The sequence below is a fragment of the Acipenser ruthenus genome, chromosome 4, assembly GCF_902713425.1.
Source record: "Acipenser ruthenus chromosome 4, fAciRut3.2 maternal haplotype, whole genome shotgun sequence".
Classification (NCBI taxonomy): Eukaryota; Metazoa; Chordata; class Actinopteri; order Acipenseriformes; family Acipenseridae; genus Acipenser; species Acipenser ruthenus.
Window position 1 is genome coordinate 68,193,303 of NC_081192.1, and position 19,042 is coordinate 68,212,344.

Here is a 19,042-nt window from a genome sequence, read left to right on the forward strand (position 1 = left end):
AGTTGTGCTACAATCCTCTTATTATTTCACATCAATTAGTATTTAGCTTATTTCCTTTTTGTATGTAAAGATTGCCATGTTTGGCAAAATACCATGTATTAAACCATATTTGTAGTTGTACACTAAACAGATTTCAAGAGAAACACACATTTGCAAATCCTAATATGAATGAATGGTATTTAATACGATTGTTTTTCTTTAAAATGAGTATTTATGTTTTGCTATATAAAGAGCAGCCATGTATTGCTGTTTATGAATGCTATTGTGCCTGAGGTTAGGATCCCACACATAATCTGAGATGCTGCCAAGAAAAACAGCCCTGATAGACAATGCTTCACTTCACCTGCTACAACACTGTGCATTTCATTGAAGCCAAGAATATGTACAGTTAGGGTTCATTGACCTCATTATTTTAGAACAACTACTTTACAGTTAAGCAATCTCTCTTAGAAATAATAGATGACCATAGGACTCAATGGCCCACATTTCATATCGTTGAAGTATTCATTTACAAACTGACTTGCCACTGAAAATGAAATTCTAAATTCACCAACTCTAGTCTGTGTCAGTCAGTGAAGATTGATTTTAGAGTGCTTACTATCAATAGACAATCAAAGTAAAACTGAAATGTGCCATATAACGCTTCAGTTCTCTTGATCAAGTTTATGTCAAAATATATTACTTAGTGTTAATTCAATCTACAGCTTTTCATAAAAACCCTGCACAGGTTCCACAACATTTTCACAGCATAAATCTATCCTGCTCAGGGTGAGACAACTGCTACACATCCTTTAACACATAAAATAATCCATTCACATTATGTATTTGTGCATGCAGAAACTATTGTGGGTAGGAAAGAAGAATAGTATAATAAAGGATTTGCATTGAATATAAAGTAGGGTCAGGTATGATTATAATATGATGTGCAAAAGGACGAGAGAGAGAGAGAGAGAGAGAGAGAGAGAGAGAGAGAGAGAGAGAGAGAGAGAGACAGAGAATTGTTATTTTGAGGTATTTTAAACCCTTAGGTTTGCATGTAATATAAGAGAAATACATGTAAAGTATTATAAGCCTATAATATGTATGTGACTTCTGTTTTATGTAAAACAGTATAAACGTTTTTTTAAACTGAATACTTAAAAGACTACGTTTGTGTTTTTGGTTTTGGTTTTTATTACTTTTTCGTTGTTCTGTCTACAATATCTGAAATGCTATTTTTGAAACTGGACATTTACGTTTTGCATATAATGACAATTATTAATTTGCAATCTCAAAATTCTGGATTGGAATACATCTTTTAATTTCAATATCCTTTTTTATTTCATGGCTGACACTACCTGTTGCATTCAACGAAAAATATTCTTAAAAATGTAAAGTACTTTGTTTTCTTGTGTCATTTGTCTCAGTGGAATACTTGAGCGATCCCTTGCTCTGAACTCCAAGTTGAAAGTAAGTTTTTATTATACTTGAGGGAAACAGTGGGTTCAGCTGCTTATTTCAAGGAGCTATTGTCAAGGGAGAGTTCAACTCAATTACTGTAACCATACTGAATACAAAATACTGCCAAGAACCAAAATACGCCTGGGTACAGACAACCACGGAATAAGAATAATAAAAAAAATTGACATAAAGCGTATCAAATATTTATTTATCTGGGCAACAAAGGGCTATGATACATTGACAGGCATGGAAACTATTGCCAGCACAGCTCTATAAAATACAGCTAAAACTGCTTCCAATTTAGACATTGGACATACAAGATATCAGGTGGTCCCAAAAGTTTTGAAGTTCTTTAAACAAGAAAGGAATACTAAACTTTTTTTTTTCTAAAGACAATATTAATTTATTGCTTTGATGGTGCTTCTGGGGGAGGACAGTAGGATCATGTTATTCTGCTTGGCACAACACACAAGGGTTCGTATATAAACCACAAAACACTTGAATTTCTTGTCAGGGTCCAGCTTTTGGTCTTTTAAATATAAACTTAATGTAATAATAATAATGATATATAGAGATAGAAAACTCAAGTTGAGTTCTGTTTAATCTGTTCACTTGCTTCAATGTCGCCTCCACATGCTACAAGAGGGCTATATTGATATATTCCAGAGAAAGACCCCCATACCATTTTTCTAAGTACCATAAAACCACATGAAGAACTAACTGAATATTTAAAACCCACTAAACAGGAGGCAAACGAGATCACCAGATAAATAAAAAAAGGATTAAACAGGCGCACCATATTTACAATTCCCATTAAATTACACATAAATAAATATATACATACTTGAACACTGAGTCCCTTATATGATAACCGTGAACCGTGTAGAAATAGTTCAAGGTGGTCGCTTTACCGTAGAAGGGAAAGTCTAAGTCATGACATGGAACTCTGTGATTTTTTTTCAAGTTTATTCACAATACTGATAAAAATGCATCCTCTTTACCTTCTGTTTATATGGCTACAATCGTAAATTGAGTTATATAAGTGTTGCTGTAGATTTCAGTCCGATGCAGCTCAATTAAAAACAAAGTTCATAAAAAGTTCACAAATGGGGTACGACGACTTTTCAGAAATGACTCCATCACCCATTTTGTTTAAATCATTCTTTTTAAAAATTATTTTAAAATGATTTTTCTCTCTTTTTTTTTGCTTCGTTCCCTGGGGCTCCAAATTTGGGTGGGGTAAAACGGTCTTGTAAAATAGTGAGAACAGGAACTGGCAATTTGTAGTTTGGATCAATAATATTTATATATAATAATTATATTTAATAAAAACTAATCACTTTCTGTGCTTTTCATCTTTTTCTCCACCTTTGGTGCTGTCTGAGTGGTTGTTGGGGTTGTTGTTGAGATACATTTTGTCCATGGCTTTGATCGCCTCGGTAAGATAGTTCTGCAGAGCGGTGAGTGCAGCGCACATTGCTGGGGTCCCAAAGCCATGAGAAATGAGACTGAAGTGGGTCAAACAACTCTGGATCCCGGGCTCAAGAATTGGTTGCGGCCGGGAGTTCCCTAAGGGAGATCGGTCTTGAGACAGCAGGTCTGTGAATTCTTTGCAGATCTGTCTAAAATGAAAAAAAGAAAATATATTTGTAAGGTGATCGGCATTCATCATAGGTTTCAATTATGCGAACAGCTTTATAAAGAAGCTGAATCCTATTGCCACTCGTCAGTGGCGTTTTAAAATCTATGCATTAGCAGGTTTCATGGATTCATTTCTATGGCAATTGTTCCATTTTTATAATATATGTTATGGATATTATTTATATTATTTTGCTAGAAAATACAGATATATTCAAAATCCATTAGGTCTAATACGTATCAGATTTTTAAATTAATGTCCCTTTGTTAAAATAATTTACATTTAAACACGATATAACTTTATGCAATATTAATTTTTAGTTACCCTTTTTTTTTAGGTACCCTTGAGCAAGGTACTTTACCTAGATTGCTCCAGTAAAAACCCAACTGTATAAATGGGTAATTGTATGTAAAAAATAATGTGATATCTTGTAACAATTGTAAGTCGCCCTGGATAAGGGCGTCTGCTAAGAAATAAAATAATAAAAAAAAAATATTTAAAGCTTACCAGGATAAACTAACTATGCGAAACAACCAACAGGGACATACACATAATATATTTGTCAATGAATACATTAAGTCTGTAATAAAATAAAGTTTGGGTTCTAATACAGTGCATTACCATTACGTGTAAAATGCTGCCTCTCCGTTTAAACGCAGGTGGCAATATTTATGAATGCGCCATGACGTTGGTCTGTCACGTGTTTTGGTAAACTGAAGTGCCAGAAGGACAGTAACAGTTTGATCGAATACAAATGCTTTTAAGTACAGAGGTGCTGTATTAAAACCTGCAGAATGTGGGACTCAGTTTCATGCAACAATGGCGACCAAACGTGTGTGAGTATTGTTGTGTAAAAATTCAGGTTAAAACGAACAGTTGCATTCAGGAACTTTAGAACAGGAACAGCGAAATCTAAAATTAAAATACACTTACGGTCTGTGTGTTGCACACGTGCCGTATCAAGCTGAAAAAGGTTTTCTTTGTGAACTCCAACAACCAACGTTTCCTTTGCCAGTGAAATCGTAGGGTGGCTAAATAAAGTTTTGAGTCAACACAAATATATCTATTTTTGTTGTCTGTTGCATCTTCTACAGTAGCCGCAACTATCCCAGATAAAATAACATTGTTTATCATCAGGGTAAGGGTGATTTAAGTGTGCAGCACTTCCTAGATAGATGATAAATGTAGCGTGAATTTTGTACGCTACGGTTACTGTCAGCTGTTGCAGAGAAAACAAAGTTTATTTCTCAAACAGACCATTTTAAGAAGGTGAAAGCAGAACGCACTGAAAAACTTGGGACTGTAATTAGGAAGTGTACTGCTGAGAAAATAAAACATTTAGGGAATTAAAAATTAAATGTACTGCAGCGCACTTGATTGCAAAAAACAAACAAAAAAACTGCCATTCACTAAACTAAGCTCTCAGATCGTGCTAATGAAAATATCTCATATATATGAACATGTGCTTGCTGTGGTTTATTTAATGTCATAAAAAGCAGAACGTAGCCACTGAGACCATTGCATAGATTAACCATTCAGCAGAATGAGGCAACAAACAAGAGAGTACAAATGTACTGTTTTAGAATCACTTTAGGGTCTAAGCAAGTTGTTGTATTTTAAGCAGTTGAATATGAAAGCAACCAACATGCTCCTGAAGTGGCACCAGCATTTGGATTTTTTTTAATTTATTTTTTTTTTTGGGGGGGGGGGGGGGGCATCCATTGTCTGGGGTCCTGCACAATGGAGAGGGCATACAACTGAATAATTAGATTACCTTGTGTAACGTGTGTCTCCTCAATCGACGAAATGTATGTTTGTTGTTACACATATTTGCAGGTTTGATTTATATATATATATATATATATATATATATATATATATATATATATATTTTTTTTTTTTTTTTTTTTTTAAATAGCCATTACATAATGTATAGCTGTAGGCCTATTTTTATTTCAATTTCAAGATCAATATTCACATTTAAACACGATATAACATTATGCAATATTTACTTAATAGTTAATATGTAAAGCAAAACGCAAAACGACCAACAGGGACATACACATAATATATCTGTCCATGGATACATTAAGTCTGTAATTAAAATAAAGTTCGGGTTCTAAAGTGCATTAGCATTTCTCAGAGCGACTTTTTATATATATATATATATATATATATATATATATATATATATATATATATATATATATATATATATATATATATATATATATATTTGATAGTTTAAAACAATTAGCCTGCTGAACGCAGTCGTTTAAACAATTGTAAATTGACTACTGTAGGCCCACAGTAATCCTACACCAGTCTTCAGACACATATTCCATGACCCGTCTTTTCTATTATTTTTTCAATGAAAAAAAACCGACTTACTTTGTTGCCAGCAGCATGTTTTTTCTTTGGACTTGTTCATTTGGGTCGGAATGTTGACGATTTACATATTCAGCTACTGCCTTGGACGGGAATTCTGTCTCACATACATAACCAAAATCCCTCGCAAGATGCACTGCTTCTCCTGAAGGAAAGGGGAGAGGGTGTGTACATTGAATACAATTACTCTACATACTGACATTACAGACACACATATAGATTAATATTATAAACACTTCTACACATAACACAGAAATGTAGATCTAATTAGCACACGAAGTAGACCCTGTATTTATATTATCTGCTCAATTTGAAAGAAATAATACTTAATACTACAATTAACTTAAATTAAAAAAAAAACTAAAAAAAAACGAAAACTTTGAATCATTTCATGAAATGCATATTTAGACATGACAATTATTATGTCAAGAGATCATTACGTTAATACGACCTAAATAGCATGTAAAGTATTTATCATCACTGATAAGGAAAACTATTTACTGGATGTATTGGAGGGTCAAGTACTTATACAATCAATGTATTAAGGCTGCATATAAATCTGTTCGCTCTTAAATGTTTAAATCATGAGAAGTTTAGGGTCATTCCATTGAGGTCTGTCTGTCTTGTTGATTTTCAAGTCTTTGGTTTTAATTTCCTGAACCAGTTGGGTTTTACTGCAGGGCTTCCTGCCATTAGCTCCAGCTCCGGAAGAACGCATGCGCCAATTAGAGCTTCAAAGCTCCAGCCCAGTAAACTCGTTTCAATAAAATCGAGCGGATCATAAACAATAAAGTACTCCAGAAACAACCTGTCCTGTCTAACTGGCTGCCTTTATTTTTCTCTCATCTCGCAGCAGCACACATTCCTTCCCGTTCATAAAATATTGTATACAGAATTAGAAGTTAAATAAATGTTGTATTTAAAATCAGAAAATGTAATGATGAAATCATAAACTGTCAAGTGACTTAAGTTTTTACCTTTTAGTCACTAGTGCAAATGAAACACTGGTGAAACGCGTATAGACTGTAACTATTCGCCATGTTAAGATTAAGAGACACATTACGAGAAAGGCCATCAAGAGCTATGAGATGCTAATTATCTTCTAATTAAAGCCAATTTTTCAAATCACGGTACATAATCGACCATCTTAATTGATCATGTCTGAATATTCAAAACGATATTACTTCCCGAAATCATATTGTTGCTGTGTCCAAACAGCCAAATACCACAAATAAATCTACATCATTTATTTGCCTTCATTAATGAAAACGACTTCCTAAATGTAATATTTGTTATTATGAATGCAATACTACTTTCCACTCTTTCAAATAATTTCTACACAAAGATTATCTGAATCGATATCATAACTCTGTAAGTAATTGAACTTACCTTCTACTAGTGACGTCAGCAGTGTAACATTTGCTGCCTTACGTCTACCTGCTGGCAGGTTTAATCCGATTTTGTCCAATTTTTCTCTTAAAGACCGCCCTCCGTTTTTGGATTTTGCTCTGTAAAATGATACTTGGTTAAAATCTGACACAATTAATATTTATAATCAAGAATGGTTGACCATTCTTATTAAAACACGATCTATAATCATGTGCAAACAATATTACATAGTAATACCAATCATATGAGTATTGGGGGGGGGGGGGGGGGGGGGGGGAGAGAATGGCATGGTTTCCATAATTTAATTCCTTTATACTTATAAACAACCAATGTCAATTCCAATACCATGCTTATGGGTCTACCTGTGTAAAGTACTGTAGGTCTACTGGAAAACATATATTGTATCAATGCACCTTTGCAATTAGGTAATATAGGTGATTTTGCATCATGTGGATATACTAAATACAATTTGAGTAGCTAAATATCTTTATAATAATGCCATCGGTGTGCTTTTTATTTGATAAACCCTGTTTTTGTTGGATTTATTATTATTATTATTATTATTATTATTATTATTAATAATAATAATAATAATAATAATAATAATAATAATAATAATAATAATAATAATAATAATACAACATTTAAAATATAGTATAAAGATCAATTGTCAAACATGGGTTTATTGGCTACTTCATGAGAAATGCTATCGTTTTCCTCATATGCTATAATTCACAAATATAAACTGCAGTGTTTATAAACTGTAATCCCAAAGGTATTGTTGTATATCTGGCTCTTACCTCCTCAGCACTCCTCCCAACAGAGAGGCGTTGAGGCACTCAGGCGGTGAGAGACGTCTTTGCACTTCCGCCACCGTGACCTTGTACTTTGATGTTGAACTGAGAAGAGACAGGCGACCCGGAACTGAACAGAACACTTCATTGGGGTTTACAACGCCGCCAAAGAGACCGTCCTTGTTGATTGGGACAGCGGACACCGCACTACTGTTGTTTTTGGATAGAGAGACGGGGCCTGCAATTCAATTAGGATTCAGTTAAAAATACATCCACTGAGTAATAAATAAATAAATAAATAAATAAAGACAGTGTCAATCAGAGCTGCACTGCAGTTGAGTGACGAGACTCCAGAAACCAGGAAGTGGGTATACAGTAGCTGCAGACAGGACGGACTGGATAATTACCAGTTTGACCAACAAATATGTAGGCCTGTTTAAACAAAAACAACCTACAAAAATACTACAATAAAAATGCATCGGAACCTCCCAAACAGTTCCAACAACCATGTGATCTCAAATATGGTTTCCTTGGGTTAAATCTAAAATACAAACATATTTGTATAGAACGATAACTGAGTAGACTCGGATTTATTTCGTTGAGCAGATGACATTTTAAAGAAATGCTATTAGTAATGCATCTACCAAAGGCACTTAGGAGTATTGTATACTACCCACTGGCGAAATAAACGTTTTGCATATATAACCATGAATTATTATACATTTATGTTCTTTTGTTTGAGTCAAATGTGCATTTACTATGAGGAAAAATGCGATGTTATTCTGCTACACATATAGCCTTTCAGTAAGCTACATTACACGTAGCCGAATCAAATAAGGAGGCATAACAAATTATGATTTCTTAGTATTTTGTCGCATCTGCTTATTAGTGGCGAAATAATAATTAAGCAAAATGGTGTTTTAGATGCAGTTTCCTCCAGATGTGTATAACTTGTTTAAGGTAAAAACAGTGACAGAAACCACACAGTCGCCAATTAACCCCAGATTCGTGTCTGTAGGGGACCTGAGATCTAACCCCTTCAAAAACGCACACACAGGCACGCCCAACTGGGGGACATGTAATTAACATTTTAAATATCTTATAAATAGGCTTTATCCCTGTATTTCGTCTGTTTAATTATTTTATTAATTCATATCAGTAAATGAGAGAATCCGACGATCTACACCTATGCTTTCGTAAACTAATATATCCATGTTATACAGCACATTTAACAATATGCGGTGTTTTCCTTTTATTCTTATTCTTATTATTATTATTATAGAAGTAATATTAGAAATCGAGGGGTTTAAGATTAGGGCCTATCTATGGATATTCTAAGACAAAGGGGCTAGTAGTTTTGGATAGATCGCTTGTGACATTAATAGCTCAGGGGAGGCTAATAGAGACAATAGGAGTTAAACGAACTCTTGAGATTACTAATATAAGAGCCAATTATCATGTCTACGTGGAAAGAGCATCTCTTAAGATGTATCCCCTGCACATCTAATTTGACTTGACAAAGGCTCCACAAGCAGAAAGGTGAAACTTTAAACCTGATCATGCATTTCTAAGCCCATCACTAAATACACAGTTTGCGATACACAGCAAATATAGACACATGTATCTGTTGTATACTACAAAGTTTACATTAACACCCCACACTGCAACAAAAATATATTTCAGAATAACATGATACACGCAACCAAGCAACTTCCCATATATTTCATATAGCCTATAGTCAAAACCCACCCTTAATAAATAATAAAAATTAAAGAAAACATTACAGTCACTGACATAAATCAGAATTCATCCACCATTTTCATCAATAGCAATAACGAAAAGCAGGCACTACACAAGAAACTTGGGTATGAAAAATATATTAATTGTCAACATGTATTTAACACCTTCAAAAACCCATACAATCCGACACTAAATAATAATAAATAAATAAATGGTAGCAATATCTTATCGTGTTATCCACTGATGTTACACGAGTGTGTCAATATTATCAGAATAAATATGCTGAGCACTGACGTTAATAATGGGAAGATAATAAACTATCTGCCGTTCTAGAAAAAAAAAAAAACTCAAAAAACCCAATTGCATGTTTGCCTTCTTGTCTACCATTTTGTGTGTATTTTGAGGCAGGTCTATAAACTTCAAATGTAAGACAAAAGTGTAGAATGTAAGCCTCGTGATCTACAGCCTGTAGAAACACGTTTGGTATTTTAAAGGAAATTACTTACCTTTCTTAATTACAGTTTGGTCTGGGATGTTAATGCCTTGATCTTCAACATGCTATAACACAATTACAAAAAAAACTGTTAAAGGGGTTGATGCAGCAATAATTAATTTATATATATATATATATATATATATATATATATATATATATATATATATATATATATATATATCACCAGTTATTGTTTTGTGAGTTATTGTTACACATAGCCCATTATATACACGTCAATTAAAGGAAATTAAAAGTATTATGGATTTTCTTGTTGTTACTGCATCTTGTAAAGCTCTTTGTGATGGTGGTCCACTATAAAAGGCGCTATATAAAATAAAGATAGATAGATAGATTGATTGATTGATATACAATCTGTTTTCATAACTGTTTTATTTTGTTATTTTTCCTGTTAATGAAAAAAGGGATGGACTTTTGATTAAAATTTATTGAGTTCTACATATCAGCAATGATGACATGGTTTTCTGCAAAAGAAAAACAATTGCAGTTTTTACGTCATTAAGGAGTCCAAATGAAATCTTGCCTTTTAATACAGAAATTGACAGGCAGTATAATATCTGACCATGATTGCAAATTAGCAAACAAAAGATGAAATTGTGTATTCTGCGGCCCTGTGGTACCTTAAAAAATCGCGGAAACATTATGTACTGTCTTAGATCTTGAATAAGAACACATTTTCCATTTTGCCTTGAATTTATGACCCTGCTAATTGTGCCTGATCTCAATGATTCCGGGTGGATTGTACTAACTTGCTTTATTACAGGTTTTATTATACTCCACGCTCACATCTGCAACTTGCCCAAAGTGCTTTTGAATCTGGGCATAAGACTTTTTTTTTTTTTTTTTTCAGAAATGACCGCCACAGCTAGTGTTTAAAATTGCATAAGGCACACGCATGTTTCCTTCATAGTTTGATGTAATTATACATACAAACAGAGCAATAGCATTTCATACGGTTATGTTTGAAATTAAGATACTGTGTTTTTAGGAAATTAACATTTGATATCGTTTTTTTGGGAGTATAATTTGCGCATCACCGTATAGGTCCCGCTGAGTAAATTGTAGCCGCGGGTATTCCATTCGGAAGAGAATAGAATACACAATGAGTATTCATTTGTAAATGAGCCAGCTCACGCTTTTATAGTATTTTACAACTAAATACATTTGCATTTCAATTATTATAATGTGCACGTATCAAAATAGACGATTCTGTTAACTTGCAGAAGTAATGTAATCAATAACCTATGCGAGTTTCTTGCATAAACATAAATAAAGAAAATGCTATTGTGTTTCTTTTGGACTTATATACCTGCATTACACTTTAAAACCCAGAGGGGTTTTCATATATTTTCACATGTCGTTTAATCGAATAATCAAACCATATAACAAAAGCTTTAAAACAATCCATTATTAGCATATGGTCCCTAAATATTAATGGCAAAAATGCTAGCCAAGATTACCACTTTTCATTAAACACATGTTTTTGAGCATGCCAATGTAAAACACACCTTATTCTTAGAGTTACAATTGAAGTTTATAGTATTCAAATAAAATGTTGCATTCCATATTTTTTTTTAGTTTTATAAGCGTGTAAAACATGTCAGAGTGTTTAAAGCACACAGTGACTAATACAATTGTAATAAAAATAATGCATATTTACATTTTTTAAAAATTGTCCCATTTCAGTATATTCCATATATTGCTTTATTAAGCGTGTGTTTACTATGAATGCTAATCGACATATGTAAAATAACACAATAAAGAAAACAGTTCTTGGAAATGTAAGCAGCATTATCCATTTTCTTTGGTTACTTCTTTGTTTCAAAATAGGCTATAGTCTTATATCTTTATATTATCGCGATTGTTAATTAATGTATTCGCTTACCTGTACATCTTCCAGAGAATGAGGTATTCCGTGGATGGATATAGAATCTAGTCCAGAATCGAGTCCATGACCTCCGGGCAGAAGAACTTCAGCTCTTCGGTAATCCCTGCACAGCTGATGGGGTAGCCCGCGATGCTGATGCAGCAAACTGGATTCCTGGCTCTGTCTTTGCCCTGGCCAGCCTGGGTGTTGAGGCTGCGGTTGTGCGTGGAGGGAATTCAGGGAGTAATGGTCGTTGACATGAGAGTAAGGGTCCTGGGACTGGGGGTAAATGGGCTGGTAAGGTGGAGGGAAGTAAGGAGGCTGGAAATCAGAATTTGGAGTATGAGACAGCGGAGGGGCGCTAGGATATGGAGACTGACCCACGGACCCCAACTGAGGTAACCTGCCTGTCCCATTGCTTGTGCCATCGTGACGATCCTAAAAAGAAGTAAATAAATTAAAGCAATTTTGAAGGAAACATCTGAATATGACAGCCCACACCCAAAATACACGAATAAAACATTACCTATTGATTAAAATATAATATTTCAAATATATACAAAGAACAGAATATTTAAATAATAAAAAAAAGATTGGACCATATAGTGCCTGACCATTTCAGCAACAAGGTTCAGACAGATACATGTTACCGTTGAATTACAATAAAATAAAATGAAACACAAAACTTTTTCCCCCTAAGATTTATTCCTGTTTAAATGAGTTATATTTAAAATCAACATTCTTATTATAGAACGTGAATCGCATAAATCCGTTTCTTGTTCAGTTATTATTATTATTATTATTATTATTATTATTATTATTATTATTATTATTATTATTATTATTATTATTATTGTAAATACCATTAAGCGCGTTGAAAACGTGATACTTTTCAATAAGAACTAAATAAACTGTATTCGTAAGTGTTTTACATAAATCATATGTTATTCACAAGCAGAAAATCAAAGTATTACGAATCTGAAAAATAAAGTGAAAATAAAAATGGATTTAAAACGATAGAAGTCAGTATAAATAAAATAAATAAATATATTTCACACAATAGATTCAATATTTTACCAATGTAACTCGATTGATATAAGAAAAGGTATACCGCTACGATATAAGAAAATGAATACCATTTTCGTTGCATTTCTAAATAATGGTAAAAGTTCACATAATTTGAAGGGGTGCTAAATTAAAGATTTTATATAATACATAAATTTGACATTTTGTTTAAGTGTAACAGGGTGTAATGTAAAACAAACAAACAAAACAAAACCAAACAAAAAAAACACTAGCCAGTAGCCAGGTACACGAAGCCTGAATACCAACAAAAATGAAATCCTAAATTATATCTAGAAGCAACTCACCATCGCTGAAAAACTGTGCACTAACATGAGTGAAGCGGTTCGAACAATCAAGACGTGAAAAATATCAGAGTTCGAGTGGAAATGAAATAAAAACCCAGCGCTATACTACTACTAAAAGATCGCAACGCCAAACATTCATATGCACCACGAAATAACAATAATCCACCAGAATCTGGTTAAATTCCTGCTGCCATTCATTTGCTTTCAAAATGCAGTATGTTTTCTCTTGCAGGGTTTATTTAAAGTTTCTTATATCCTTCTTCTGTTCTCGTTTTTCACTGAGCTGCTGCCTCGCTTGAGCTCATAATAGCAGTGATCGGCTTCTTCCCCTGGACTCCTAATAGCAGATATTCATGACTATTAATATTACACGAATACTTAATAAGGGAAGAATGGTCGGAAATCGAGCGTGAAGCGAGGAAGCAACTCAAGGCAGAGTCTGTTGTAAATGACGTCCATTGAATGGACAATCAGTGTATCTAATCAGAGATGGAGAGGGAGAGTGAGGGAGAAAGAGAGCGAGACAAAAAGAGGGGACATTCTCTTGCCTTTGACGAATCACAGATGGGGGGGGGGCATTTTAAAAGGTTCCAGGGCATGCACGAACGAAAGAGAGACAGAATGAGGAAACTGGGAGAAGGAAGAGTGAAGAAAAAATCACCACCTCAGATTCTTGTGAAAATCCGGTGTATGCCAGGGACATCTCCACTGGCACAGTTTTGCTGCTTGGAGAGAGGTTGCCTGTGCTGTTTGTCACCTTGTTTTTCATCTCAGCTTCGGAAGACACGAGTTCTGCCGTTCTTTGAGCTTCAATGATGGGCTGATCCATGGCTCAACGGGTTAAAAAGTCAGCAGATAGAGCGAATTGGTTTTAGCTTCAGAGCACAGAAAGGCTCCAAAGAGTTCATTCGTCTCCGCTCACTTTGTTAACACAGCCCACTCCCTGCTGAGCCCCCTTTCAAACTACAATCTTCGGGACTGTATTCTAAACAGTCTGGAAACTCGATTTTTTCATAAAAAAAACACCAAATCTACACTTCTTATGCGAATCAACCACAATATTTCACAACAAGGAGAAATATAAACAGAATCCAAGTTGGAGAAGAGTGAAACCAGACTAGGTTTGTTTTAGCTCCTTGTGTGCCTTCCCGGTTTCTGGCATAAACCCGTTTGACTGGCTGTACAACTCCTAAACAACTCACAAAATATTACATAATAAACTTTGCTGACTGAATAGCGTTACAATAACAACAATCACTTAGGAGTTTGCTGCTCTCAAAAATATGCGCATTCTTAGAATTACATATCCCCGTCCTGGAAACCAAATAGCCAATACATCCGAGATATTTAATCAGACGAGTTAAATGATGCAATTGCTTATATATGTTGTAGGCCTGCATCTGTTTCGTTTTTTAATATTTAATCTTTTTACAATAAAATACATATATACATGTGATTATCATTATAAGCTAAGTAAAAGGTGAACACGCAGACAAGCAAATAAGACACAAAGCTGTTTTTATAAACAAGAATACATGTTATTAAATGAATGCAAAATAATGTATGGACAACAGACTTAAAATGACAAAAATAATCACAGCGTAATGTCGATAAAATGAACAAAAGACGTTTACAAAACAAACTTCAAGGAATATTATAAATATGAGCGAAACAATTTGTTTAAATTCGAAAGAGTGACAGGAATGTATAGCTTTTTGACAACTGCCAAAACTAAGCATTTGAGAACTCGTGTCCTATGCGGGTATAACAATACCAAGGTGGCTGTACTTTAGGATAGACAAATTGCATGTTTATCCTGATAACAAAAAAGGGTGAATTAACTATCTTGATGCAAAAATGACAAGACATGTCAACATTTCAATATATTACACGTTCACATAGACAAAGAACTATGAACTTTAAAACAGAGTTATTATTAAAACGAAGTAAATGTACAGCTCAGATAGCACGATACAATAGGGGGGGGGGGGGGGGGGGGATGCAAGCCTCACAACACAAGCACGCTACTAAAATGCAATGCTTTTTAGGAAAAAAAATACAGTAATAATCTATTTAGGTATAATATATATTATGAGTATGAGTAATATATAATTTGTCTTTAGAAATGCCAAATATATTTCCAGTTTGTAACATGCTTTTAAAAATAACAATTTATTTCCTCAAACTTATTTTTTTTTGCAATATTTTTTTATTTATTTAATTAAACACGATAGCATTTTTATTGCATTGCAAAACTCTAAAAACTTAAATTGCAGTGTCAAAACGAAAAATTATTAGCAAATGTAAGATTTTCGTCCACAAGAAATGCATGCCATATCCCGATCATCTTCATTCTTACAATTGCTTTAAACAGAAAAAAGTTATGTTATTTAACATTTGCTTACCTCACAGTCCTCGTACTTAATATTATCCATTAATTTCCAAAGCATTTTCATGGGTTGTATTGAGAGCTAAGTTGTGGCTTCTCTTGTTTTACAAAGTGAATGTAGCTGAACAGCACAAAATATTTTATCTCTGAGCTCCTGTCTACGCTCTGAGATCTCCCTCTAATGGTCGAAGTAGTAGACACTGCTCTGTACTATAATAACATTCTGATACCCTCATTAGCATATCAACAGCAGTCAGATTCTCATTCAGCTAACGCCAGTGGACACAGGTACAACCCCAATATCAAGACTCTTCAAACGAGCTCTGTCGTTTAATGAAACGTTGTTATACAATTACATTTGTTGCAATGGCCCATTGGTAATGCAAAATCTAAACATGTCGGTTTAAATTCTGTATCCATGATAAAAAGGGACGAGCTTTCTGTATGGGCATCATTGCTCATAAACTATACTTGATAAAGCTGCATTTGTATTAGGTAAAACAGCAAGTTTTGACCAATAATGATTTTATAGCACATTATAGCAATCTCCATGCAGGCTACTGATTAGGATATTTAGATTCGCAGGGCTCTGTTACAGCAATAAAGCACATGCAACCCACATATGCAAACATTTTAGTGTACAAATGTATTTCAATGTTAAAGAATCCACATCTATGTTAACAATCTGTTAGCTTACAACGACCAACCGCAGTTTTATATTTTTCTTTATTGTCTTTAAAGTAAGAAAGTGAGCACTATAAGGTCGTTTTGTTTGCATGACTGCAATTTGTACACCGTGTGTGTGTGTGTGTGTTTGTGTGTGTGTGTGTGTGTGTGTGTGTGTGTGTGTGTGTGTGTGTGTAGCTTATACATTTGGCTATCTAGTACAGAGGATAATATTTTGAGGGATGCAGACATATTTATTAATTATAGGTTATGCACTATAAAAAAATGCCCCATTTCTAAGCAAGAGTCTTAATATTTTTCATTTTTCTTATGGTATCTGATATGCTCTGCATTGTTCTCTTCCACCGATACAAGATGATCCCTCTCATCTTGAAATGACACGACAGTGAACTGTTGTTTTACCCACAATGGGGTTCAAACTGCGTTTAGAATCAACCTGTCAACTGTTATGCAAAAAAACAAAACAAACCAAACAAAAAAAAGAAAACATTTGGGGGTTAGCGCCAACGCGAATTAGGTCGGACCTGATTTTTACATACATAATTAACACAACAAAATGACTTGTTACATTTGAATGCAGCATCTGAGTACAGGTGATCAGCATGTCAGCTCATTAGATGTAGCCAGCTCTCTGGACTGATTGCTGTGAAACATGTAGTAGCCTTGTCCACAAATATAGGCGTTGGTCTGGGGTAAACTTAATTGCCATTTTTGGCGGAGCAGCATGAAAACAACCAAACCTGTTTTAATTAAGGCCTAGTCAACTCAGATGATTATCTTTGTACAAAAGGTAATTCCATGAATCGTGTTAAAACGTCAATGGAACAATTTACAACTAACATTTTCTCACAAGTTCACTCATTGAAAAATATAACTTAATTCTAATAGCAATTTCATTAGAAAGGCCTAAGAATTATTATAAATAATACATTATTATACATACGTGATGATTTATATTTAAACAAATGTAGCATAAACTGTTATAAAAAATACAAATCCAGATAAATACAATTACTTTAAATATATTTTTAAAAAATTAAATATTCAACGCCGATATTTATAATTACAATAAATATGCATTTCGTTGCAATATTTGATTGATTATTTAACTGTTTAATTTAGTTAACTTAAGTTCAGTTCCATATTTGTTATGCTAGGCCAATTCAGGTTCCAATAAAGCACCCGCACGAATATCTTTTGCATAAAATCACTGATTATGTTATCACGGGTCTTTAGGCTTTCAACATCATAAATCATAAATAACGTCATAAATAATCTTAAACGGCCCTTTAACAATTAAACCTCACAGTCCCATAATATTTCTGTAGCATCCACGGGAATACCTAGCCTATATCTGCCTTATTTAATATATTTAAATATAAATTATATTTGCAATCACGTGTGCTTCCTCGCAACACTGTAGTCTGGATCAATTTATTCACACGCAGTATCGTGAACCCTTATTCTTTAACTTCCATGATTGCGTAACAGCTAAATCCATTTTAAGGCACAAATATTCTGAAAGATTGACTTGTACAGCTTGATTTGAAATACATGTACCTCTACGACTAGGATGACTACTACGACTAGTTATACAAATAATACAAAACAGTTATTAGATTTTGACTTGCATTCAGCAAGTAACAACAGGTGTGAAAGTTTTCCTGAACTTTCTGAATAGCGTTTGCTGACATTCTATTTCTGTTTCGATTTTTAGTGTAATGTGCAGTAGCCTAGACAAACGTTTATTGTTTATTGTTTATTGTTTATTTGTGCCGTTTTAGATAGAACATATTCACAAGTTGTATGCATAAGGGTAAATTAATGTACCTGAAAACATATTAGTTTGACCCAACTGTCATTGACAAGGCTGTATGATTGGTTTATTTTGCAGTGTAGGTTATTAATTAAGAAACCAATACTTTTTGGTATTTTGAATTCAGTACAACGTGCCATTTATATTAATCTAAAATTAGGCTGATGCCATGTTTATTATACAGATCCATAGCCCAAATGCGAATATAATGAATTTCGACCCTCTTTTTTAGTTATTTTGGAACTATGTATAACTGTGTTTGAGTACACCATGGACACGTCGTTAAAATATTGAACCGGCATTAATGAAGTTACTGAAAACAATGCCCATATACAAAATGTCAAACCCAGCATTATATGTAATAGTTATATGTATAGTCAGACATCAATAATTACAATGCATCTGCCTTTCAATGCTTTCATTCGAGTTTAATTGAACACATACATACCTGCCAGTCTCCCATTTTTGCAAGTATTGACATTATTTTGCCTTCCTCCTGTGGCTGATGCACAATGTGATCTCAATGATCCTCTGATCTCTTAGACAATTTCGCCGTTTACCTGAACAGGAACATCTCACCTTGTCATAAAGAGTTGGGTGCCACCTGGTTGCGCATGCGCATTTTACAAGGAATGTAAAACACCGACCCAACATTACATGTCCTAGCAAATGATGGATTTACAAGTCATCTTATTGCCCTATATGACTTCTTCCTCGCTTATCTGCATCTCAGGCGCATGAAAAAGGAATTGCATGTTGGTTTGAACTTTTGGTCAATTATTTAAGGCAAGTAGGTGGACATTAATCCTTAAATGAAAGGAAACCAGAGATCAGGAAAACGATGAAATATTATTGAAAAACTCGGAGGAAAGGATTTAAACAGAATACATTCTTCTCAAGGATACTTAATGACGTGAAGAATGAGTTCTGAAAGGTGCGCTATCACTGTTTTTTTTCAATGAATATACCAACAGTGGATGCTAAGAAAAGTTTTACTTTTGTTCATGTC

General features: G+C 33.9%; 1 protein-coding gene across 4 annotated transcripts; it reads right to left on the reverse strand.

The window, feature by feature from the left end:
- Positions 1 to 1,627: 1,627 nt before the first annotated feature.
- Positions 1,628 to 18,603, reverse strand: tfap2a (transcription factor AP-2 alpha). 4 transcript variants are annotated; one of them, XM_033998563.3, is made up of 7 exons: positions 18,482 to 18,603; positions 11,790 to 12,209; positions 9,897 to 9,948; positions 7,657 to 7,888; positions 6,857 to 6,975; positions 5,471 to 5,612; positions 1,628 to 3,062 (listed from the first exon to the last, which is right to left on the reverse strand). In XM_033998563.3, exons 1-7 carry the CDS (start codon positions 18,512 to 18,514, stop codon positions 2,777 to 2,779), a joined length of 1,284 nt encoding a protein of 427 aa, XP_033854454.1. In that variant the 5' UTR covers positions 18,515 to 18,603; the 3' UTR covers positions 1,628 to 2,776. The 4 variants fall into 4 exon arrangements, with proteins under 4 accessions (XP_033854454.1, XP_033854453.1, XP_033854451.1 ...); XM_033998562.3 differs by lacking the exon at positions 18,482 to 18,603 and adding an exon at positions 15,547 to 15,716; XM_033998560.3 differs by lacking the exon at positions 18,482 to 18,603 and adding an exon at positions 13,806 to 14,280.
- Between the last annotated feature and the right edge of the window lie 439 nt (positions 18,604 to 19,042).

Coding starts and splice junctions, on each gene's coding strand:
- tfap2a (XM_033998560.3), bottom strand. CDS start 13,970: ATGGATCAGCCCATCATTGAAGCTCAAAGAACGGCAGAACTCGTGTCT. Junction 9,949..11,789: donor ATTCTCTGGAAGATGTACAG/GTAAGCGAATAC, acceptor ATTGTGTTATAG/CATGTTGAAGATCAAGGCAT. Junction 7,889..9,896: donor CCAAACTGTAATTAAGAAAG/GTAAGTAATTTC, acceptor ATTGAATTGCAG/GCCCCGTCTCTCTATCCAAA.